The sequence below is a fragment of the Nilaparvata lugens genome, chromosome 14, assembly GCF_014356525.2.
Source record: "Nilaparvata lugens isolate BPH chromosome 14, ASM1435652v1, whole genome shotgun sequence".
In the NCBI taxonomy this organism is placed as follows: domain Eukaryota; kingdom Metazoa; phylum Arthropoda; class Insecta; order Hemiptera; family Delphacidae; genus Nilaparvata; species Nilaparvata lugens.
In genome coordinates, this window is record NC_052517.1 from 16925472 (window position 1) to 16953162 (window position 27691).

The 27691-nt window shown below is 34.1% G+C and overlaps 1 protein-coding gene across 33 annotated transcripts in view; it reads right to left on the bottom strand.

Moving 5' to 3' along the window:
* LOC111054622 (gastrula zinc finger protein XlCGF57.1) overlaps positions 1-27691 on the bottom strand; it is a 721792-nt gene that overhangs the window by 90485 nt on the left and 603616 nt on the right. For 5 of the 33 annotated variants that reach the window (XM_039440914.1, XM_039440915.1, XM_039440917.1 and 2 more), the window contains one exon: positions 23640-23722. The exons of 5 other annotated variants lie outside the window; for them this stretch is intronic. In XM_039440914.1, coding sequence (XP_039296848.1) covers positions 23640-23722 — 83 coding nt within the window. Of the gene's footprint in view, positions 1-2964; positions 3766-4531; positions 4671-7760; positions 7873-8037; positions 8141-8346; positions 8473-11357; positions 11570-23639; positions 23723-24731; positions 24764-27691 lie in introns of those variants that run through there. 23 more of the 33 variants (XM_039440895.1, XM_039440892.1, XM_039440900.1 and 20 more) reach the window with 16 other exon arrangements.

Consider the following 27691-nt stretch of genomic DNA (forward strand, 5'->3'; position numbering starts at 1 on the left):
ATCCTAGAAAGTTGTATGCTCTCCTAGATGAAGAACAAAGTGTTAATGCTAAAACAATATCACTCTCATTCCATTTCAGTATTTTATTGTTGATTTTGCAATATTGTCACATACAATGAATTCCATAGACTTTGGTTTCCTCCACCCATGTCACTCACTCTACCAACAACTTTGAAGTCTGATATTTCAGTTCAGAAATAACTTCAAGAAGAATATATTTTGTTATTTTTTGATCAAATGCATAGTATATTATTTGCTTCCATTTCCTACATAGACTCCTAGCCATCACAACCTGAACTTTTGTGTGTGGTCCAAGAATTTGGTCTGGAAGACATTTAATATTCCTTGTCCACATTAATAGAGTTGACAATCCTGGTAATGGTAAGTTCATTTCTAATCCTAGAAAGTTGTATGCTCTCCTAGATGAAGAACAAAGTGCTAATGCTAAAACAATATCACTCTCATTCCATTTCAGTATTTTATTGTTCAGTAGCCTTGCAATTTGACCTTCGGTGAACACTTTTTTCAACACTTTTCTGCATAATTTTTACAACTCTGAACTGTACAGCTAGCAGACATTGCAGGAAAATAACTTACCAAGTGGTCAAGAAAAAACTAACTATTTACATAAAATATCAATTACGGTAAGGTAAAGTTCGATTTGTATTACAGTCATAATGATGCACACTGGAAGACTACAAAAAATATCTATAACAAAATAATAGTTAACTAATAATGCACTGCAAACATTGCCTAACACTGCATTGTTCAACACACTACTCTATCTGACTGTGAATTATAATATTATATACACCGATAATAAAACAAAAAAATGATAAACTGATCCACAGCCTACTATAGATAGAGTAAGCTATTATCTAAATATGCCATGACTGATCCCAATAAATTCGAAGCATTGCATTCACATAATATAATGCATTGAAGACAAGCTGGAATCGAGCACATGTTCTACAATTTGTACTACAGCCTACGTCACAGCTGCAGTTCCCCCACTCCAATTGCATTTCAACTCCAATACATTGAATGAGTGACCAACCTTCTGTCTACTAACATTGATCACACAGACATACCTTCTTGTGCTGAAACATGATTTCAGCTGGTTGATGATATTCAACATAATTTACAACTTTTACATAAACAAAATGATACAGGTTGAGATATCAATGTGTTGTTTACATCATTCATTTTCTCTTGGAGCTCTGTATGGGAATCATGTATCACATGACCACATTCTTATTTAAAAAATTAATTTGGTTTCATATGGGGGACAAAGATATTGAAGGGACAGAGTGATTTCTCATTTCAAATAGGATCTCCAATGAAACCTACTATCAAATTATCCTTGTAAAAGAAATATTTAGCTGTTTCCATAATCTTAACCAATTCTGTATAATTGATAGTTGCAGGTTTCAAAAATTGCAATAAAACATTTCTTGGGCAAGTTCTCCAACCCAGGAGGTCTCTAGTATTATAATATTTTATTTTTATTTCAGTAGCAAGTTTTCTCTGTTGGAGGTATTAAAAAAAGACAATATGGCATTTTTTGATACATATAGAATTAAAAACAAAAATTTATCATCAATATTTATCAAGTTTAGATTATTCCTTTCCAGTGTTTTTTTCAAGGACATTACAACAGCTTTTATTCTTTTGAAACATTTTTCAATAATTCTTTTAATTTTTGTTTGACAAAATTTTGTTCAGGCATCATGAATGAATAGATTTTCTTTCTAAGGTTTGAGAGATATTACTTTCAACATGAAGAGGGGAACTGATTTTTCCTTGCACAGTTTGTAGCATGGACAGAGTAGTGGGGAGGAGTAAGCAGGCTGCACACAATTGGATGCTGACACAAAAGTAGGGAGAATGCTGTTAGGTAGTGGCAGTGATCAGTGAAGGAAAGAGCATTGGGCCTCTCTGTCTTCAAGAGAGAACCATGTTAAAATTAATATCTCCCGGACTATAGTCCATAAACATTGTTTATTCAGCTGATGAACCCATAGTCCTGAAAATATGAATATACCATACCCTTCAGGACCAAGCCACATGAGGATTTTTTCAGACCAGTCAGCAGGACAAGAAGCTGTACAACTGGTTTGGCATTTGGAAACCAGCTTATAGTCAGCCAATCAGAGAGCTTCCTGCCCTGCCGACTCTCCTGAAAACCGCTTCATTTAGCTTGGCACTTATGTTTTTCCAAGATAGTTTACTTTTCTAGGGTTTCAACAGGTTATAACATTTACACTTGTCTGATTTTTGTAATACTGACGCCATGTCAATACTAATACAAAAACATGTTATGCACTATGCATTTATGTTAGCACTGAAAAATGTGAAAACCTTGCAGGAAAGTCTGTTGACTTTCAATCTCGATTAGATGTCATGAGAGCCAATCAGAGAAGCCTTCTCTCATTGGTTCTTGTAGAGTTTAACAATGATTAAAAATTAAACAGGCTTTTGTGCAACTAAGGCTAACTATTTGTTTTGGTGGTGTAATTGATTCTACCTAAATTCATGTATTCTCAACAGGAAACATAATATATTTTATTGCACATAGTTATTTGTTTATATAAAAATACATTACCTCACATGAAAATGATAATATTCAATTTTTTTCAAATTCATTTCTCAAAAACATACACAATATTATAATAATATAATATTATAACATCTAAAAATAATACTATTGAATATATAAGAATACTCCCAAATATAACTCAAAAGAGGTTTACAGCTTAATGCCAAAACAAGCCTCATTTACACCAAGAGCATGATACAAAAATGTTGTCCTTGAATAAGATTCGAATATTGAAAATTGGATTAAGAAAACATATAAAATGTTTTTCTTTATGAAATTTGGAATACCATTTTTGGGCCAAGCCTGTTGTTGTATCCCAATCATATTCATATGATCTGTGACAATTATTGATGTATTCAAATTACCCAATACAGCACATTTGAAGTCACAAAACTTGCAGCTGAAAGGTTTTTCTCCAGTATGTGTTTTGATATGTGCTTTCAAAGTACTTGGATGAGCACTTTTGAAGTCACAAAACTCGCAGCTGAATGGTTTTTCTCCAGTATGTGTTCTGATATGTGCTTTCAAAGTACTTAGATGAGAACTTTTGAAGTCACAGAACTTGCAGCTGAAAGGTTTTTCTCCAGTATGTGTTCTGATATGTGCTTTCAAATTACCTAACTGAGAACTTTTGAAGTCACAGAACTTGCAGCTGAAAGGTTTTTCTCCAGTATGGGTTCTGATATGTACTTTCAAATTACCTGACTCAGAACTTTTGAAGTCACAGAACTTGCAGCTGAAAGGTTTTTCTCCAGTGTGTGTTTTGATATGTGCTCTCAAATTACTTAGCTGAGCACTTTTGAAGTCACAAAACTCGCAGCAGAAAGGTTTTTCTCCAGTATGTGTTCTGATATGTTCTTTCAAATGACCCAACCTAGCACTTTTGAAATCACAAAATTCGCAGCTGAAAGGTTTTTCTCCAGTATGTGTTCTGATATGTGACTTCAAATGACTAAACCTTGGTGTCTTATAGCTACAGTCAGCACAGCTGTATAGCTTGGTCTTTTTGCCAGCCACAGATGACTCAGTGCACTTTTCCACTGGAGAGATTGAATGCTCATTCAGTCCACCCACTTCTGTTGCATAGTCTCGGCCAGATGTGCTGCAGTTTGAAGGCCACATCTCTGGTTCACTCTTCACTGCACTTCCTTCAGCCTCTTGATCATCTGTAATGATTAATAATAACATAATTATTAAGTTACTTGTATGTTAGGGAGTGAGTTTTCTTTTATCACCTCCTATAGTAGATAGCTGTGTTTCAAGTCCTTCCAGCATATCTGATACAATATTATTAATTCTTAATTCTCAGTAATAATTATCAATTATACCTTTATGAATAATGATCTAAATATACCTTTTTTTGTCAAGAGTAAATTTTTTGTAATGATATGATATTGAATTGTCATGTTGTTACATAGAGACAGTGGTAATAAAAGTTAGATTAATCAGAGGAAATTAATGAGATTGAAGAAGTTCAAATTAAAAAAAAGTTGTAGGCAATCATCTTTAGATTGCAACCAACCAGGTGAGGAATGGAATGTTGGTATAGGGAAAAAACTCTTGGACCAAGTAAAGGACACAGGAGTTGGTTTGCCCAACAAGCATACTTTGGGACACACAATAAGCTTCAGTTGACGTGTGAGGTTCTTTGAACATTTGGATCTTTGAATCCCCCCCCTTCAAAAACATAAACATCTTTAGATTGATATATGCAATTTTATGGGATAATCTGAACACACTACACATTTGTTCTGTACATGTGCATGGTTGACATGTGGCAGACAGCCCATTCAGGGGTAGCATTTACACAGGAATTCCACTCCCAAACATAAAACCACTTCATGTGAGAAAGCTGGCCACAATCTAATCACCCAAGCAAGGAGTGTAGACCCTGGTCAATCAGGAATCGGTTAGTAATAGAATGCATCTCACCATATGCCTCCTCTTTGATGAAGATCATGTTGTAGCCAGGGATTAGATAATGTTGTTGGCTGCATTCATCTTCCACTGCAGCTGGTTGCTGGCTGCTATCATCCTCCTCCTCCTCCTTTTTAACAGTAACTGTCGCCATCTGCAACACATACACATTCACAATCAATGCCAGGACTTGTATTATTATTATAGACTACATTATTCACAGTGGTTTATGAGGTCATTAATTTTAGATGACTAGCAAACTGTATTGTAGAAGGGTGATTGTAACAGATTTAGGGTGAATAGCTTTTTTATGATGTGAAATGAAAAGTGTAGGAATAAGAAGTAACATTTACCAACAGTATATATTGCAATATTGTTTTGTTAAATAATTATATTTCTATATTGTAAAATACGTTCTGGCGAAGTTGTGGAGCTGGAAAAGGATAGCACTATCTGCTCTGTCAAAAAGACAAGGATAGCAACGTCAATGTTAATCAATTACTACAATTATTACTACAGCAGACTTGATTGTGGATGAGTTGAAGAAATAGGGTGATTTTTCTATACTGTTACCCAGTTTTGAATAATTCATAAAACAGAAATTAAGATGCCACAAAACTGGTTAACTGGAATTTCACATAAAGATTCTTGATTTGTTGAGGATGATTGTGGGCCTTTCTTTCATTTTTATTGGTCAATTGATAACAGTCTTTAAGATAAAACGAATTATATAATTTTTAATATAATGCCTACATATTATAAAATACTAAACCAAAAAGTCGTTATATAGTAAAATATTACAAGTGGTTATATTTCCAACAGCAAGAAAATATTAAACTAAATTCAATCGATTTAAGCTTTTAACAGACCATTGCAGAGCACGGGTAGCACCTGCACGTGAATAGATGGAATATGAACATATATAATCTGTGGAAAACATGTTTCTACTATGACTTATTGAGACATGAAAGACTCGAGTTGAAATAATTGGAACAGATCATTCAAAAACTGGTAACAGATTCTCTATAGAATGGAAAACAACATAATCAGAAGACACAGAAGTCAAAAGTGTTGTTGGAAGCCTACAGTGAAAATATTTATAATACACAACAGTTAACAAGATTTTACTTGACAACAAGAAATTTGAAATAATCTTGAATACAGTTTATAAGCAAATGGAAATGACTTTCAATAACTTTCAAACAGACACAATCCTCTCACCTGGTATGGACATAACTTCTGTTGATTGCAGCCTTCGAACAAATCCTTCAACCTTACTGATACTACTTTGGCTGTTCTACCACCTGAAATACAAACAAGCACATGAGATCCACTACAGTGTTGTGAACAGAGTCAACACAAAATTAAGGGTATTTGGTAAATTCAATTATAAGTAAATTTAGTAGATAAGGATATTTATGTAAGTTAAGAGAAAAGGCCGAAAAGAGAACATAAGAAGAATGTAAAAGCTCAACGAGAGCCAGGATAGGAGGAGGAGGAGGAGTAAGATGAGGTGGAGGAGGATTTTGTGGTGATTAGGGTGGATGAGGTGGAAAAGGAAGAGGAGGTACAAGAGAAGGAGGAGTAAGAGATAGACCAGGAGAGGACCAGGAGGAGGATGAGGAGATGGGAGAGGAGTAAGATGTTGATGAGAAGAAGAAAGATGAGAAAGCAGTGGAAAAAGAAGAAGTGGAAGAGTATGAGGTGGAAGATGATGAGGAGAAGGAGAAAGGATCAAAGGATGCGAAAGAGTACAATGAGAAAATACAGAGTAAAATCCAAGAACTAAATCTATACACATTGTCATTTTGAAAATAGATTTAATAATGAAAATAAAGAAGTTGAAACCTCTAGAGAGCTCCAATTTCTTACACAAGTTCGTCGTTCTAAGTGTGGTTCACAATGAAATCACGTCTGTAAGTACTCCTCAACTTTTATCACGGTTTTCATTTAGAATTTTCGAATTCATTGAATGCTGATCAATTATTAAAATAACTGAGTACAGTGTCCTAGAAATTGTTAATTCCAGACAAATTATGAATTATAAAAATTGCATGGTTGCCTGTAAAGTCTACTGTAATGGCTGCCTGTAAAGGTATAGAGGCGAAAGTTTTACGTGACAACGACTTTGAGTGGTAAAATAATTTTAATGTGAATAGTAGGAAGAAGGATGAAATAATAGTAACAATTTAAAACATTTATTTATACAAAGAATCTCGCACTGAATTTCATATTAACAAAATTTTATTTTTACCTTTACACATACATACGTATTTATATACAAATATACATACAATAACTTGCAATACATTTGCATACAATGAAACAGCGTTTACTGGCTGAGAAACGATTTATACTACTTTTGTGATTGAAAACTACCACAACATTGTGATTACTACAACATAACCTATTCACTTAAGTCTTAGACATTTATTTCATCATGTTATATTATCAGTCTGAAATTATTTACCTTTGCTGTTTGAATTGTTGCGATGGACGAAACTTCCTTCTCACTATCACTACACAATCGTTTTATAATTAACTGGCAACATGTAAACTTGTATGCAGGTGCCAAAGCGAAATAGAAGTGCAAGACATGAACCAGTGTGTATGCCTATCTCTCTCACTCACTCTCTCTCGCTCTTAGGCGGGCTAACTGTGCTCGAGTGGAAGGGACGCGTGCCTTTCACTTTTTATGTCTGTCTCTCTCGCTCTTAGGCAGGCTAACCATGCCCGAGTGGAAGGGACGCGTGCCTCTCACTCGCTCTCATTGTGAGCGCATAACATGAGCAGAGCATAACACAGTTTCTTGAAGTATCACCCGCCACCCGGCAAACCAATTTATAAGACGTTGTCATGCCAAAATTTATTCCATGACTATCAAATCTATTGAATTCAGGATTGATCAATGAAAAATAAATAAATATTAGTTCTGATAGTTAACCTGGTTAGATAACTTGCATCACAGCTATCTACTATGGAAAACATTGGTAATGAATAAGTGGCAACAATACGTTCCTATCATTTCCACTGATTTCATAGGGTGAATGTCACAACAGTGTTTGCACACCCTACTGTCAGCTGCTCTTATTTCAGGAGATTTCTAAATGTTCATGAGACAGGCCCTGTGATTGGTGCAGTTGAAAGATACTTGAAACACACAGCTGATGCAAATTCGAATGAACAATACAAGTTGAATTATGAATTACAAATTATACATCAACAATGTTATCACTGTACTTACCACACACTTCTCTTTCAATGGCTCTAGTCAACCTTGAATCTGATTTTCCACTCAATGAATTGTGCTCTGAGACTGGTGATTGGCTATCTGTCCCCTGGTCACATGTGGACATCTGCAATTAATTAGAATGGTTCCAGTTACCAAAAACATTCCAAAGTGGCTTCAATTATTGAAATCACACAGAATGGATAACTAAATAAGAATCAATTTCAGTAGTGACATTAATCTATTGATCATGAGATAAATGATCAATTTCAGAGCTTCTGACATGACCTACCGACTGTTTTCAGGCAGCCGGGATCGACAACTTAATGTGTTCATCTAAAACATGAGAGTTGCTGAGGAAAATATCTTGTTTGGGCCGGGATTTGAGCCCAGGTCTCTAAATTATGAAGCCAGCATCTGATTTACTTCAATATAACCACACCTTCAGATCAGATGAATCTACTCCCATTCAGATCCTGGAGAATGATAAAATTTGCTAATTCGTAAAATGGTAAATTTGCTAGTTGGTAATTATGTACCATGACTTAGGGTGAACAAGTCTATTTGAATTATATGACATAATATTATTTAATCGACTCACATTTGACTGATCCTCATAGTCTAATTCAGCCTTCAAGGATAATTCAAGGTCACTTCTGTCAATATCCATTGGACCATCCAGGAATGCCTCAATTTCTTCCTTGATCTGCAATCCATTGAAAATCTGCTCAAAAAAGTAAATAAAATTATTATATTTATCAGTAAATCTCCAATCAGAGAACACCGCGAACAGTGAACACTATGAGGGGTCGCAGAAAACCACAAAAAAATCTGGTGTGGTACACTCACACAACTTTCCTTGCTCATTGAACTGTAAGCCCCATTCTTAAAGGAGAATAATTTAGGGGAATAGCATAATGACGATTGGCAGCAACATATTTGAAACTACGATCAGACTATTGTATATGTGTATATATAATTGTTTTAAGAGTACTTTTTCCTTTGTGTAATTTGTGAAATTCGATATTTTTTTAAATTCGTCAAAACAGCTGTTCTACAGATGAAATATCTCGACTATGTGTTCTTTTTATGAACTGCTCCACCTACCTACCTCATGCATGAGAAGGAGGATACAAAGTAAATTTCTCAAGGATGGGGTGGACCCCTTGTTAATTTCTCAGGGAGGAGACTCAAGCCAGTTAATAGAGCTGATAAATAACTATACAGGATATAAATTTGAAAAAAACGGTCAAGTCATTTTTGAGAAAATCGTGAAAAACACGGTTTTTTAGTAATCATCCGCCATTTTTCCCAAGAATATTACGGAGCTCCTGCAATTTTCCCAGAAATGAGACTCATGTCAGTTGATAGGCTCATGAATAAAGCTATCCATTAATAATAATAGCTATCCATGGTATAAATGTAAAGAAAATCGTTAGAGCCATTTTTGAGAAAACTGTGAAAAACATGGTTTTTCAGTGATTATCCACCATTTTCCCCAAGAATATTAAGGAGCTCCTGCAATTTTCCCAGAAATGAGACTGATGTTAGTTGATAGGGCTTATAAATAGCTATCCATGGTATAAATTTGAAGAAAATCGTTAGAGCCATTCTCAAGAAAACCGTGAAAAACATGGTTTTTTAGTAATTATCCGCCATCTTGAATTGAATTTTATTGAATTCCTAATTCCTCATGGTATAAGGACCTTGAGTTTAAAATTTCAAGTCAATCGGTTGATTAGGAATGGAGTTATTGTGTTCACAGACACACACACCCACACACACAGACCAACACTCAAAAATCATGTTTTTGGACTCAGGGGACCTTGAAACATATAGAAAATATGAAATTTGGGTAACTTGAAAGTAAAAATGGAACGAATTGGGATATTTTGTCAAACTGGGACAAAGACAAACTAGGTCTTTTTTTTATCCAGCTTGTCGCTTCACATACAAGACAAGCTTGGTTTACCCCCGGCCGAAAAATTCTATCGACCAAAGGTTGACAACGTTTTCCAACTGGTCAAAGTGGAATCTTTTTACAGAGCTGTAGATGATTATTTTGTCAATGAGTTCAAAATCATATTGTTGGTTGAATATTATGAAGGCTTTTTTTTCATTCAACTATCAATCTCGAGTAACTAGTCTAGCAGTCAATGGTTTGGTCAATGGAATTTTCCAGTTGAGTAGAGCCAGAATGATGATCATTAATAATATTAGAACTAACCTATAAAATAGAAAGGCTAATGCATATCGACCACATTCTCCAATCTGAGCATATTATATCTGAGCCTATGAATATCTTAATTTTGTTATCAATACAGTTGGACACTAGTAGGAGATTCAAGATAAAAATATATTATAATTATGTTTCCATAAATTTGATTCTCAGAATATGATAAAATTTCCAAATATAAGAGTATTACTAAAACTAATAATAACTCCTATAATGAACACTTTTAATAGGCCTTTTGACTTTTCATCCTTTTTAATGTTACTACAAACTAAGAGGAATACAGGTTCAGTGCTGCCAAAAAATGATAAGATGATGTAAAATAGGAATAGACCCAGTTTGTCTTTCACTATTCCACTTTGGGGGCGTCCGTTAAAACTGACCATTTTTTTGGTGAGTGGTGGTTTTCAGGGCTGGCGGAATTCCAGCAACCTCACAATGACTATCACAATATTAAGAATTATTGAATGTTATTGCTAGAAAACAAATTATTGTAAAGCTTACTGTGATAATAGATTGAATATTATGGAAGACAGATTACATTAATGATTTACCTGTCATTTCAAAAATATAACCTACTGCTTTAATTTTAGAGAGTAAGTTTTGAGACACTTTTAAACTGAATAAAACAAGTCAAGACTTGTAAAATGTTGATGTTTTCATGCATGCTCACTTGAATGTTTAATACAATTAAAATTTTTGATCAGATTGAAAACATGGGCTACTTAGACATTTTGTCCAAGTTCAAACTTGTTTTATCTAGTCTAGAGTAGCCTATAAACTTGTGCTAGGTTTAGGTACAACATTATTAGTGTGATATTGGTGATGGTGAGATGACCAGTTTCAATTGTTTTGATTATTACATTGTCCAGAGCCATCTTGTTGAACTTTGTGTTTCAAGTGTTCATTATTGTACTTAGGGGAGCAGGAGATTCGCCGACATACTGCTGGTCAAGTAATGTGGTCAACTGTTGATTGAAATCAACATGTTTTTACAGATCTATTAAACATGTTCTAATCTAATCTGATGAATATCATGTAAATATGAATCATGTAATGTAGCAAATTAGCAATTGCTCAATAATGCTCTAAAACCTTAATTTATTCATTCATTTATTTCATTGACAATCACAATTCACAAATCATAATTGAATATAAACACAAATGACAATTGACAATGACTCAGTCAAATTTTTACAAATTATAATATATAATATGATTGGGAGAAGACAACAGACATTTTTTATTATCAAGAGATGAGATATAATCAAAATAAATAATACCATAATGGTTAATATTGGAAAAGACCTCACTGAGTTTTAGGTTATGTACGTCTATTTTGATTTAATACTTATAAAATTTTCAAGTAGGCTACTTACTTCTGACTCCATTTAGTATTTTATATATAAATTGATATTGGACTAAAATAGAATGGACTACTAAACTACCAGAGACAAAAAAAAACTAAAAAAAAACAATTAGCTACTTAATTGGCAAATGGCAACTTGATGCTAGATGCAACACCACAGAACAGAATATATATAGAGAGGTATCTTCCTATCTAAATATGCATTTTACAGCAGCTTCTCTTTGTCTCAGAAACAGAGTAACAGCCAGCAACAGTCACAGTTATAACATAGTTATTCAAAAGTATTCTTTGAGTATCTATAGTGAGGTCCACGTTATAATGGTAGTGTTCGATTTGCAATGGTGTTGCTATCCTTGTCTATCGTTCAACAAATGTGAAAGAGTTAGGGGTTAGTTCAGGACCTTTGTGATTCTATACATCAGAAACAAAGGGCCTGAACTAAACACCTTGGAACAATTTGAAATATATAAACATACTAAAAGAGACCCCCACAACATCCTTAATTAATGAGCAAACAAACTTCAAATCACACAGCCTCTTCAACCTCCTACTCCAATAATCCACGAATACAAACATTCCCGCCACCCCCGCCGCCAACAGTTCAAAAATTCCCGCCACTCCCACAACCCAGGCTGCTTACTAACCATATGTATTCAACAACGGAAGTGACAGCCAGTGTTGATAAAGGGCCTAGTGTCCGAAAGCGCTACACTAATGTAAGTAGAAGCTAATAGCTTTTATTTATATAAATACCTGACTGCTATGTCGTAATTAATTGTTCAAAGTGATTATGTTTTTTGATGTTTCAAATGTGAAATGATAGGTTAATGGGGGGTTAGGATTTTGCTTTGAAATCTAAATTATTAAATGTGAAGGGGTTAGGGGTTAGTGGTTAGGTTTTTCTGGATTATATTTAATAATGTTCCATAAGGTTAGGTTAGGTTTTTGCTTTAAAATTGCAATATGCTAGAAAGGGCTAGGGTCCAGGTAGAATTATGCTTTTTGATATTTCAGAGGTGGATAGAATAGGTTAGGATTTTGCTTTGAAATTGCAATATGCTGAGAGGGATTGGAGGTTTTTCAAATAGTTACCTATGTTTATTGATGTTTTAAATGTAAAAGGGGAGGTTGAGGGTTCGGTTTTTGTTTTGAAATGATAATATGCTGACTTAGTTATAGTGTTTTTTAACATCAGTTAAATAACAACTGTTATATTTTATTAATTATATTTTTCAAAAGTACTCTTCCTTTTATTGAATAAAATGATAATAATATTGATTATTCTATCGAATTTAATGATAAATCATCATTGGATAATAATATCTTCATCAAATAGAATGACGATTGGCTCCAGTTACAGTGCTCGGTAACCATCATCACAAAGAACGTTACATTCAAAGATCTGACTGAATGGAACGGGAAAAACCCGTTGCTAACGCTTGTGTGATACGGTGCTGTCTGAGACAGAGAGTGGTTTGTGCATTTTTCCTGGCATCAAGACCAACTCGAGTGCACCACAGAGAAGAGGAAATGTTCTCCTACTTTGTGAGTGCACCGAGATTGCGACATCTTTGTAGAAATTAAGTTTACCGCTATAGTGAGGGCCATGTTATAATGGCAGTGTGTAATTTGCAATGGTGTTGCTATCCTTGTTTATCATTCAAGGAAGCAGATGGCACTATTTCTTTCACACTTTGCGATGTTGCCACATCGTTCATCAACAAAGTAGAAATTCAACTAATTGGCAAAATATTCAATCTCAGTCATGAAAATATATTATTACATCTTTAAAAAATATATTTACTTGACAAATAAAATATGATTAATGATTTTCAACAATAATGAACAGTTAAATTGATCAGATATACCAGTATCAGCTTTTTGGGTGGCAAGGCTGAGATCTGGCAACCCTTTTCTCCTATCTTCCTACACTGCCATTATAACGTGGACCTCACTATAATTTCAAAACATTCAAATCCAAGAATGCTACTACTTCTTGTTCTCATATTTTTAAAACATACGGTACCATGAAATCACTTGAAATGGATCAATTCAAATCAATACCATAATGATTATCAAATAATAATTCTTGTAATATTATAAAGGTATAATGTTGATTAATTCAGTGATTGGAAAAACCTTTATGAATAATTCTGATACAAGCTATTTTTTGACAAGGCGACAAAGCTGGATGGCTGATGTAATAGAACAGAGACAACTTATTTGGAGGAAAGTATCCCTTCATAATTTAAAGTGATTCAATAATTTATTAACAAAAATAGTTCAAATATTGCACTCACCTTCATAGAAATACGATTGGATTTTTAAAAAATAAATCATAAAGTTTTAAAAATGAATCAATTCAAAATACCAAGAATGTAGTGGGGTACCTACAGAGCAACAAATCGGATATTGCAGGTTGAAGTCACAAATCCATCTTGGTCTTACCACAAAGAAATAAATATCTAACATTTATTTTACTAAGCTGTGTTTTTACACAGCCCAGGTAAGGGTTTTTCCATTCATTCAGTTCTTTGTGATGACAGTAACCAAGCACTATATCTGGAGACTGGAGGGAGCTGATACTGGCAGTGAATAGTTGGCCTAATAGACTCAACACAGAGAAAGAAATACATTCCTCTATCATAGACAACACTGATACAATTATCTTTAAACAGTAGCCTATCTTTACTCTATGCTTCTACTTTATGAGCTCAACCAGCAATAGGTACAACTCACAACTTAACACCACAAAATATAGGGATTTTATTTTTCTGTTTCGTTTCCTGCTTCTGTTTGCAGGTAACGTTTTCATTCAATTGGTTCTTTGAGTGTAACATGATTTGTGAATACGGTTACCATGAACTGTGACTGGAGCTGATAATGGCAGAAAACAGTTCAACTATATTATGTAACTACACAAAAAAGAAACGTCACTTTATTTGATAATTATATAATTTTAATAGTCCAATCATTATCATCACAAATAATTTCATTCAATTGCACTAGCATAAGCAAGTTCTTACTTTTGACTTACTGAATGCCAAAGTCATTGTTTGCCTGTTTGTATGTTCTACAATAACTTAAGAGAGCATTAATCAATCATGTATAACCAATAACATTGAATGTGTCTGAGGAAGAAATGTGTTGTGATTCAACAGTGAGTCAGCTTAAGAATTTATTGCATGCAATTACAACAGTTTTTCCATCCATTCATCCATGAAAATCAGATGAGGTTATTTGGAAGCTATCACACAGACAGACCTTCTTGCACTGACACATGATCAACGTGTTGTTTCTGTCATTCATTTTCTATCAGAACTCCGTATGGGAATCATGTATCACATGACCACCTTTTCATTTGAAAAATAAATTTAGATTCATATGGGGGACAAAGATGTTGGAGGGACAGATTGATTATTCATTTCATATAGGATCTCCAATAATACCTATTGTCAAATTGTATTTGTAAAAGAAATATTCAGCTATTTCCATAATTTTCACCAACTCTGCATAATTGAAAGTTGCAGGTTTCAAAGATGCAATACAAAATTTCTTGAGGGAGTTGTCCAATCCAAGGGGTCATCAGTATTTTAATATTTCATTTTAATTAATAATAAGTCGATTTGCTCCTATCAAAATCATGCATTTTGCATTTAAAAAACAATATTCTAGTTCAGATAATATGTGAATTCAGGTTTCCAATTTTTTAATAATAAAATTTCATTATTAAATGCATCAATTATTCATCTATTCATCATTGAAAAGTGTTCTCATTCTTGTAACCTAAGGATTATGATTCATAAGTCATTGTGACAAGACAGAAATATGGGAGGCCAACTTCAAAAAAAAATTAATCTTTCAATTAAATCTAAAAATCAACAATTCAGTTTGTGGTATTTCGCTAAATACTATAATTCTGTAGGTAGAATTATTTTTACAATTCAAATTACTAATAACACATCATGTTATGTTCAATTCAATCTATAATGTTAACAGCTAAAAATAAAAAAATTGAAAATTGGTGAACTAGAACCCCATAAATGGTGATTTTGCAATGCATCTTGGGATTGTGTCATGACCTGCATTTATAGACCTTTTGGAATTGAAATCAGCCATTGAGGAGGCAACCTGAAAGATTATCTTTACTATACTCTTCTTTTTACCACCAATATCATTGAGATCAGGGGCACGTCAGGTAAGGTGGGAGGGTTAGGTCAGGGTATTAGTGGAGGATCTGTTGAGTGCTTAGCTCCATGAATTCTTGTACTAAATACAGAGGGTTCTAAGGCAGATAATTTTTGAATTGGTTTTGAGATTCAATCTGTTTGAGGTCATCTGGTATGAGATGCAAATAGTGGCAAGTAGTAAGCTATCAGAGCAGTTTCTTGTCAGCTATTGCCTTTATACGTTTGATGGCATAGAGGGCTGAGGATAGTTTACCTACCAACTTTTCAATGTGTTTGTTCCATGTCAGGTGTGCATCAAGTGTAATTCCCAAAAATCGAGCTGTATCTGTCACCTCTTCATCGGTATTTAGTTGGTTTTCGGTTGCATTTGCTGATCTTGTATTGAAGTTCATTACTGTACTTTTGGAGGTGTTTATATTAAGTTTTAGGTTTATCAGGGCTGTTTTTGTTGAAGCTATGGTGGTATTATAATTTATTTGTAGTACGTCCTGGTCTTTCCCATTTATGATTAAAGTTGTGTCGTCGGTGAATAGAATACATTTAGAAAACATTAGATGTTGTTTGGGCAAACCATATATGTAAATAAGAAATAATAATGGTCCCATCACAAATCCCTGCGGTACTCCGTTTTTCATAGGTTGGGCTAGGGATCTGGCGGTCACGGTTTTGCCTTTGTTGTTGTATCTAAGCTCCACGCATTGCTATCTGTCTGTCAGATAGTCTTCTAACCACTTCCCTGCTTGGCCTAGTATTCCTATTTTGTAAATTTCTGTTTTTAGAATGTTCCAGTCGAAAGCCTTTTCATGATCTAGAATAATTGCGGATACCTTTTTCTTTTGTTCCTAGTTTTGTGTGACAAAATATAAGAGGTCTGCTATGGCTGTATCTATTATCTTTATCACATAGCTTATCACGAAAGCTTTATCACATATTTAATAAAGCTTTACCACCTTTGTAATCTATGATATTACAATAGTTATTTATGTAGAGGGTAAAACATGACTTTTTAGCTGCTGCAGTCAAAACAGTTAACATGTGACACTTAGTGGAGCATGGTAATTTTGAGGGGAGTGATAGAGGAGCTTTCCACTCGATTTTTTTCTACAACTGCAGTATTGGATTGCAATACAATAATCAGTTTTTTATTATAAATAATTTATCCAATTATTTTGATAAATTAATGTAATAATAATAAAATGATTCAATTTAATTATCCAATTATTTCAGCATCGCTCATGACCACTGCTGAATTCATTGTTGAGTTGAGATGATCATAACCTTCAAGTCTAGCTTACACAAAAATGAAGGCTACTGCACATGTGCTGCAGTTAGCAGGTGTAAAGTAACAGCTGGTGAGGGTGAAATAGATTCTCACTCCCTCCTCACAGAACAGCTATCTCGGAAACTAGAGGAGATATCACAAAACTCTACAAAACAAAACTTTTAGGAAATTTATCTAGCTCCATTTTTGTTCAGTCATGTAGCTTCTTCAAATTGTGACACCTTCAAGAGCTCATATCTATAAAACTATGACAGGTATGGAAAAATGTTACAGGTGAAACTTGTAGGATAATTTGTAAGTTAAGCTTTCTTTAATTTTGAATTCCACAAAAATTTCCAAAAGATGCTTATTGTTTGAGATATAATATGCTAAAACCCAAATTGATAATCTACAGAGTGACCCATAAGTCAGTTGATGCCAAATACCTTAAAGATTCATAGACTCACATGCAGTGCTAGTGTTGTACTTGGAATTGAAATCGGCCATTGAGGGGGCACTGTACTGTGGGTCTATATCTCTTCAAGGTCTTTGGTTGATGCTAGCAATTTTCAAGGTCAGCTGTTGTTAAAATACAAACCACAACTTTTTAGGTTTTTTACCACAGGTTAGTTTAAGGTTATGTCTGATAGATGTTCATGATAGTGTGTTCATTGTTATTTGATAAAATGAATATACAGTTAACAACTGTTCTGTTGTCAACTAACTCATGGGCCATTCTGTATATTTGCTATGTATGTTGTATTTGAATATATTTCTCATATTTTTCCAATTTTTCAGGTATGCTGATTCATGTTACTTACAGTATACCATACAGTGTGGGGGTATAAAAGACGGTATCTCGGCTGCTGAAAGAAAACCTCCCAAAGTGCCTAAGAGACCTACCACTGATGTCACAAAGTTTTGAAAAAATGGAGAGAAAAACAGTGAAATCTTGAAAAATCTGTTCATAAATCAACAAATTTGTAATAGAATTTAAGAATAATGTGATAAGTGTGGTACTACTGTGAAAAGAAAATTGAAGAAAAACTGTCACATTTTTGAAGGAACTTCAATGATTTCTTCATATAACTTGAAAAATTTGTTGATAAGTGTAAATATTATACATAATAGTTATTAAATTGAACTAAACATGAATTTAAATGATAAGTATATATTAATTTAATGATAGTGTAATATCACTGTATATTAAGAAAACATATTTTATAAACTATTGATAAACAGAATGGGTGAAAAGTCCAAGAACGGCTTAATATCTCATATACAAAGATAATATGAGGGTGAGTGTGATTGGGGATCCTACTCAAAACGAAAAAACTACTTTACAATGACTTTAAAAATCTGGTCCGCCATCTTGAATGCAACTGCATTTTTAAAAATAGGAAGGTGGTCATGCGATACATGATTTTGATATGGAATTTCAAGAAAAAATGAATGGTGAAAACTGCATATCAGTATCTCAAACCGAATGCAACTTTAATTTTTCAAAATGGAAGGTGGTCATGAGTTACAAGATTTTGATACAGAATTTCAAGGAAAAATGGGTGAAAACCGTACATCGATATCGCAAACCGTTCAGAAGATATTCACATTATCAATCAGTACCATGCAAATCAGAAATGAAATACATGAGTGGTGTTGATTAATAATGTGAATATCTTCTAAACGGTTTGAGATAACGATATGGGGTTTTTGGCATTCATTTTTTCTTGAAATTCCATATCGAAATCATGTATTGCATGACCACCTTCCTATTTAAAAAAATGAAGTTGCATTACATATGGCGGATCCAGATATTTAAAATCATTGTAAAGTAGTTTTTTCAATTTGAATAAGATCCCCAATCACACCCACCATCAAATTACCTTTGTGTATGAGATATTAAGCTGTTCTCGGATTTTTCACCCATTATGTAGATTCAGTGTGATGAACAATGTGAATATAATATTTTGAGATTGTTGAATGTTTGTTTTTTGTTTCATCCCTAAACATTTATAGTCCAGGAAATAAATGCTCTAAATAGGGTACAGTGGAAATGTCTGGCAGACTATCTTTGACCCCACAGCTCTGTTTAGGGTAAGTTGATAGTGGCGTGCTACCAATTTCTCCTAAATAGGTTGGATAGCATTTCACACCTATTAACCTACAGGAAGTTATCGGCTCAAAAATGGTAGATTCTTGATAAACTATGAATGGATCTATCGCCTATGAACGAGAAATCCAATTTTCAGAGCAAACCAACTTATAATCTTCAAAAGAATTTTGGCAATATACAACACAAATCCATAAAACAATACCTTACACACTTAAGCATCTAACATCATTACAAGCTAAATACTTATCCATTTATATAGTTGAAAAACAATGGCTATAGGCTTGTAGACACACCAAACAATTTTATACAAAATTAGAACACCATAAAACTGTTCAAAACTCAATTTAAAACATTAAAAATTCACTTAAACAGAAAAATATTCAGAGAACACAACACCAGAACACATAGCCAGCCACCATTTTTTAGAGAGAGGCTAACAAGTACAAAGCAAAGCCCCACCTCAAAATCAGTGCTGACATCATGAACACGTCACCGATATTAAATTCCAAAAAATTATAAATTACAAGTTTAGAATTTACATTTTACATTTGTTCTCAATAAAACTTTATTTCGAAACTGTTATTTTAAATTTATATAATATATATCCTCTATATTTATAATGATCTATTTATCTGTTAATTCTGTTACTCAGTTTCGGTGATACCATGGAATGTGCAACACAATTATTTACGATAAATTCTCAGTTAAAAAGTTGTCCCCATATTGATTACTCTGATATTTACTATCACGTTTTATAGATCTTGAATTGAAGATTCGATTTTAATCGAAAAAAATGTAATATTACAATAGACATATATCAAGAGTCTCCACTCCTACTACCCCCTGTTCTAAGGGGGGTGGGAAGGGTTAAAATGTCAAAGGTAAAATTTTTTTAGGTTTTCACATATATCTTGAAAAGTATGTGACTTATGGACATGACTATTCTATACGAGACTAGCCATTGTAAGGGCCAGTTTCCGGAACTTGGGATTTAGCTAAGTTCTAGACTTTAAACTGCTGGAGTCAGAAAATTGGCTGTCTGAAATGAGGTGTAGTCATAGTCGATGTTTAAATTACAAAAAAAATATAAAATTGAGCACAAAATAAAAAAAATAGTGTAAAGTTTCAGATATTTTGAAATATTTAGGAATGTATCATTTCGACAAGGAAAAACGTTTCTAAATTCTAGAAATGAGAAAAAAAATTATCATAGAAACTATGACTACACCCCATTTTGGAAAGCTAATTTTCTGACTCCAGCTGTTTAAAGTCTAGAACTCATCTAAATCCTGAGCTTGGAAACCGGCCCTGAAAATGCTTAGCTAGGAGTTGTTTCTCCTGTATGAGTTCTGATATGTTTTTTTAAACTACTTGAATCAGCACATTTATATTCACAAAACTTGCAGCTGAAAGGTTTTTCTCCAGTGTGTTTTCTAATGTGTCTCTTCAAATTATTAAACCTTGGTGTTTTATAGCTACAGTGAGCACAGCTGTAGAGCTTGGTCTGTTTACCAGCCACAGATGACTCAGTGCACTTTTCCACTGGAGAGGTTGAATGCTCATTCAGTCCACCCACTTCTGTTGCATAGTCTCGGCCAGATGTGCTGCAGTTTGAAGGCCATATTTCTGGTTCACTCTTCACTGCACTTCCTTCAGCCTCTTGATCGTCTGTAATGATTAATAATAACTTAATTATAAAGTTACATGTATGTTGGGGAGTGAGTTTTCTTTTATCACCTCCTATAGTAGATAGCTGTATTTCAAGTCCTTCCAGCATATCTGACACAATCTTATTAATTCTTAATTCTCAGTAATAATTATCAATTATACCTTTATGAATAATGATCTAAATATATCTTTTTTGTCAAGAGAATATTTTTTGTAATATGATGTTACATAGAGACATTCGTAATGAAAGTTGAATAATTCAGAGGAAATAAATGAGATTAAAGGAGTTCAAATTTATAAAAAGTTGTAGGCAATCATCTTTAGATTGCAAGTAACTAGGTGAGGAATGGAATGTTGGTATAGGGAAAAAACTCCTGGACCAAGTAAAGGACACAGGAGTTGGTTTGCCCAACAAGCATACTTTGGGACACACAATAAGCTTCGGTTGAGGTGTGAGGTTCTTTTAACCTTTGAATCCGTCCCTTAAAAAACATAAACATCTTTAGATTGATATATGCGATTTTATGGGATAATCTGAACACACTACACATTTGTTCTGTACATGTGCATGGTTGACATGTGGCAGACAGCCCATTCAGGAGTAGCATTTACACTGGAGTTCCACTCCCAAACATCAAACCACTTCATGTAAGGAAGCTGGCCACAATCTAATCACCCAAGCAAGGAGTGTAGACCCTGGTCAAACAGGAATCGGTTAGTAATAGAATGCATCTCACCATATGCCTCCTCTTTGATGATGTTGTAGCCAGGGATTAGAAAATGTTGTTGGCTGGAATCATCTTCCACTGCAGCTGGCTGCTGGCTGCTATCATCCTCCTCCTCCTCCTTTTTAACAGTAACTGTTGCCATCTGCAACACATACACATTCACAATCAATGCCATGACTTGTATTATTATTATAGACTACATTATTCACAATGGTTTATGAGGGAAATAATTCTAGATGAATAGCAGACTGCATACTAGAAAGATCTGTATTACAGTTGGTGAATAACTTTTTTTATTATGTAGAATGAGAATACAAAGTGTAGGAATAAGAAGGGGTATTTACCAAGAATATATATTGTAATGTTTTGTTAAATAATAATATTTCTATGTTGTGAAAAACGTTCAGGCAAAGTAGTAGAGCTGGAAAAGAATAGCACTATCTGCTCTGTCACATAGACAAGGATAGCAACATCAATGTTAATCAATTACTACAATTATTACTACAGCAGACTTGATTGTGGAAGAGTTGGAGAAATAGGGTAATTTTTCAATATTGTTACCCAGTTTTGAATAATTCATAAAACAGAAATTAAGATGCCACTAAACTGGTTAACAGGAATTTCACATAAAGATTCTTGATTTGTTAAGGATGATTGTGGGCCTTTCTTTCATTTTTATTGGTCAATTGATAACAGTCTTTAAGATAGAACGAATTATATAATTTGTAATACAATGCCTACATAATATGATAAAATACTCAAACAAAAAGTCTTTATATAGTAAAATATTACAAGTGGTTATATTTCCTGGTCTGGCCAGAGAATTCGAACTGTAGCGCCAAAATGCCAGACTGGTTCTGCGAATAGCAGGCTTGTGTTTGCGCCGGCACAAACCGTCCTGCTTGCTTGGCATTCTGGATGTTTTTTTGTGAGTCGTCCTAGTTTTGTCTATCTTGGTTCATCAGCCCGTCTTGTTGTGCAAGACCGAATTTGTATTTTGTCATGTAATTTCGATCGGAAATTTCTTGTAAATAATTGTTTGAGTGTCGTGTGTGTGAATTATGAATATAACAGCATAAATAGTATTGAATTGAATTAATTTAATCAGATTTGAATTTATAAAGAATACAGTTTGAGCTTTGTTCGAAACACAGTGTATGACCTGCAAGTTGAACACAGAATCAATGCGAAAAGGCAGCCCGGAAGCAAACCTGTCTTTTCCCAGATTTCATCCCACCCTGAATCTGACCAAAACACCTGATAAAGGCTTCGAAGGGCAAGTAGACAAGATTGGAATCAATCTGGTGAGTTTTTGCTCTTTTTTATTGTTCATTAATGCAGAGTTTAACTGTACAAATAACCTGGCTCAAATTAAAGATTAAATTTTGCCCCTTGTTTGTATTTGATTATTTGAATAGTAAATTACAGTCCTCTGGTAGCTCTAGCCTGAGCTTTGTTCAGAACAGGAGATGAGATATCGTGTACACAGACGCTCATACACACACACAAATACAGACCAATACCCAAAAACCACTTTTTTGGACTCAGGGGACGGACCTTGAAACGTATAGAAATTTAGAAACTGGGGAACCTTAATTTTTTTCGGAAAGCAATACTTTCCTCACCTATTATGGTAATAGGGCAAGGAAAGTGAAAATGACCAAATCTGTGTGACTTATTAGAATAGGTGAACTGTGGAAACAAAGTTTGAGATACAGACATCCGGATCCTGAAATATTCCCAGCACTGCATAGAATCACTCTAAACAAAAACCCAATGATAGGTGATGTTGGATTTCAAACGATCACTAATGAAATACTGGATGACCTAATACTGGTTGAAAGCTATTGATTTGGGGGACTGTGAGATAACTCCTGAATCCCTCCAATTTATTTCTGAAGTATTACGGATCAACAGTATCATTGACGTTTTAGATTTGAGAGACAATGATATTCCCACTGATGTTCTGCAACAAATAAGATTTATTCTAAAGGGAAACAGTAATAATGAGGCGGATGAAGATTACTTTTCAATGAATATGTATATTCTGTGGAGAACATGTTTTCACTATGACTTATTGAGACATGAAAGACTTGAGTTGTAATAATTAAAACATATCCTTTAAAAACTGGTAATATATTCTATATAGAATGGAGAAACAACATTATCAAAAGACACAAAAGTGAAAAGAGTTGTTGGAAGCCTACAGTGAAAATATGTTTGGTACACAAACGTTAACAAGATTCTACTCCACAACAAGAAATTACAAATAATCTCGAATACAGTTTATGAGAAAATGGAAATAACTTTCAAACAGACACACCCCTCTTACCTGGTATGGACATAACTTCTGTTGATTGCAGCCTTCAAACGAATCCTCCAACCTTACTAATACTACTTTGGCTATTCTACCACCTGAAATACAAACAAGCACATGAGATTCACTCCAGTGTTGTGAACAGAGTCAAGACAAAAATAAGTAAATTTAGTAGATAAGGATATTTAGGTAAGTCAAGAGAAAAGGCCAGGAAGAGTCGACACAAAATTAAAGGAATTTAAGAAAATGGATGATATTGAATTTAGTAGATGATATTTTATGTGAGTCAAGATAAAAGGCCGGGAAGAGAACATAAAAGGAATGTATAAGGTCAGGGAGAGGCAGAGGAGGAGAAGGAGTAAGAGGAGGTGGAGGAGGATGATGTAGAGGGTGAATAGGATGAGGTGAGAAAGAAGGAGGAGGTACAAGAAAAGAAGGAGTGAGAGATAGAGGATCAGGAGGAGGATGAGGAGATGAGAGGAGTCAGATGTTGATGAGAAGAAGAAAGATGAGAAAGCAGTGGAAAAAGAAGAAGTGAAGGATTATGAGGTGGAAGAGGATGAGGAGAAGGAGAAGGATGAGAGAGAGAGAGAGTACAATGAGGAGGGAAGAATATAAAGTAAAATCCAAGAACTAAAAATTGCATATATATTGTTGAGGTAATAAATACACATTGTCAAATGTGTTCAATATGAAAATATATTTAATAATGAAAAAATTTATTCCATGACATATCATATCTATTGAATTCAGAATTTATCATTTTCAGCAATAGAAATTTATAAATATTAGGTCTGATAGTTAACCTGGTAAGATAACTTGCACCACAACTATCTACCATGGAAAACATTGGGAATGAATGAGTGGCAACAATACATTCCAATCATTTCCACTGATTTCATAGGGTGAATGTCACAACAGTGTTTGCACACCCCACTGTCAGCTGCTCCCATTTCAGGAGACTTCTAAATGTGGATGAGACAGGCCCTGTGATTGGTGCAGTGGAAGGCTACTTGAACACACAGCTGATGCAAATTCGAATGAACAATATACAAGTTGAATTATGAATTACATACTACACATCAACAATGTTATCACTACACTTACCACACACTTCTTGTTCAATGGCCTTGGTCAAACTGGGTCTTTTTTTATCCAGCTTGTCGCTTCACACACATGCCAAGCTTGGTTTACTCGCGGAAATCCACCACCCCCGGCCGAAAAATTCCATTGACCAAAGGTTGACAACGTTTTCCAACTGGTCAAAAGTGGCATCTTTCTACAGAGCTGTAGATGATTATTTCTTCAATAAATAAGAATCATATTGTTGGTTGAACATTATGAAGGAAAATTTTTTATTCAACTATCAATCTCAAGTAACTGGTCTAGCAGTCAACGGTTTGGTCAATGGAATCTTCCAGTTGAGTAGAGCCAGAATGATGATCATTAATAATATTAGAACTAACCTATAAAATAGATAATGCAAATCGACCACATTCTCCAATCTTAGCATATTATATCTGAGCCTATGAATATCTTAGTTTTGTTATCAATACAGTTGGATACTAGGAGGAGATTCAAGAAAAATGATATTAACATTATGTTTCCATAAATTTGAATCCCAGAAAATGATAAAATTTCCCAATATAAGAGTATTACTAAAACTAATAATAACTCCTATAATGAACACTTTTAATAGACCTTTTTACTTTTCATCCTTTTTAATGTTACTACAAACTAAGAGGAATACAGGTTCAGTGCTGCCAAAAAATGATAGATGATGTAAAATATAGACCCAGTTTGTCTTTCACTATTCCACTTTGGGGGCGTCCGTTAAAACTGACAATTTTTTTGGTAAGTGGTGGTTTTCAGGGCTGGTGGAATTCCAGCAACCCCACTATGACTATCACAATATTGAAGATTATTGAATGTTATTGCTAGAAATATAAATTATTGTAAATCTTACTGTGATAATAGATTGAATATTATGAAAGACGGATTGCATTAATGATTTACCTGTCATTTGAAATATATAACCTACTGCTTTAATTTTAGAAAATGAGTTTTGAGACACTTTTACACTGGATGAAACAAGTCAAGACTTGGACAAAATATACCTGTTGCTAAATGTTGATGTATTCATGCATGCTCACTTGACTGTTTAATACAATTAAAATTTTTGCTCAGATTGAAAACATGGGCTACATAGATATTTTGTCCAAGTTCAAACTTGTTTTATCTAGTCTAGAGTATAGACTTGTGTTAGGTTTAGGTACAATATTATTAGTGAGATATTGGTGATGGTGAGATGACCAGTTTCAATTGTTTTAATCTTGTTGAACTTTTTGTTTCAAGTGTTCATTATTGTACTTAGGGGAGCAGGAGAATCGCCGACATACTGCTGGTTAAGTAATGTGGTCAACTGTTGATTGAAATCAACATGTTTTTACAGATCTATTAAACATGTTCTAATCTAATCTAATGAATATCATGAATATGAATCATGTAATGTAGCAATTGCTCAATAATGCTCTAAAACCTTAATTTATTCATTCATTTATTTCATTGACAATCACAAATCATAAATTCACAAATGACAATTGACAATGACTCAGTCAAATTTTTACAAATCGGCAAAATTCTAGCCGATGTGCTCCCCCTGTTATCTCAGTTATTAATGAAGAATGAGGTTATGTTAACAATGAAGAATGAACTGTGAATAATGAAGCTAATAGCACAGCTGACTCATATATGGCTGAATTAAAGATTTCAAAATAAGCGATTGCTCAAATGAATGTTCGAGAAGTAGGAGTTGAAGAAGAGGTGAACAATGTACAAATTTTTACTTTTGATCACATTTTCTTATGACAATGATAAATTTTAATTGAATGAACTCTTGAATCAAGTCAAATAATTACTAACCTGAACAAGTCTGACCAAAGCTTACTGAGCCTGGGCCAAGACCAAATCTCTCCTAAACTAAGCTTTTTCTAATCTGAGTTTTTCCTAACCTAAGCTTTTCCTAACCTTAGCTTCACCTAACTTGAGTTTTTCCTAACCTAAGCTTTCACTAACCGAGGCTTTCCCTAACCAAAGCTTTTCCTAACATAAGCTTTACCTAACCTTAGCTTCTCCTAACCTTGGCTTCTTCTAACCTAAGCTTTTTCCTAACCTAAGCTTATCCTAACCTAAGCTTTTCTTAACCTTTGCTTCTCCTAACTCAAAGCTTTTCCTAACCTAAGCTTTCACTAACCAAAGCTTTCCCTAACCAAAGCTTTTCCTAACCTAAGCTTTACCTAACCTTAGCTTCTCCTAACCTAAGCTTTCCCCATTTTTAACTTTTCCTAATCAAAAATTTTCCTAACCTATGCTTTTCCCAACCTAAGCTTTTCCTTACCTTAGCTTCTCCTAACCTAAGTTTCTCCTAACTCAAAGCTTTTCCTCACCTGAGCTTTCACTAACCAAAGCTTTCTCCAACCAAAGCTTTACCTAACCTAAGCTTTCCGAAACCTAAGCTTTACTCAACCTCAGATTCTCCTAACCTTAGCTTCTCCTAACCTAAGCTTTCCTAACCAAAGCTTTTCCCAACGTAAGCTTATTCCTAACCCAAGCTTTTCTCAACCTAAACTTTTCCTAACCAAAGCTTTTCCTAACCTTAGCTTCTCCTAACCTGAGCTTTTCCTAACCTTATCTTTTCCTAACATGGGCTTTCCCTAACCTTAGATTCTTCTAACCTATTTTTTTCCCAACCTAAGCTTTCCCTAACTTGTGGTTTTCTTAACCTAAGCATTTCCTAATTGAAGCTTCCCCTAACCAAAGCTTTTCTTAACCTAAGCTTTCACAAACCAAAGCTTTCCCTAACCAAAGCTTTTTCTAACCTAATTTTTTCCCAACCCAACAGTTTCCTAACCTAAGATTTTCTCAACCTAAGCATTTCTAAGCTAAGACTTCCTAACCAAATCCTTTCTATGCAAAATACTTCTAACCTAACCTCCCCTAATCAAAGCTCTCCCAACCTAACCTTTTTCAACCCAAACCTTTGTAGCCTGAGTTTTTTATTATCCCCA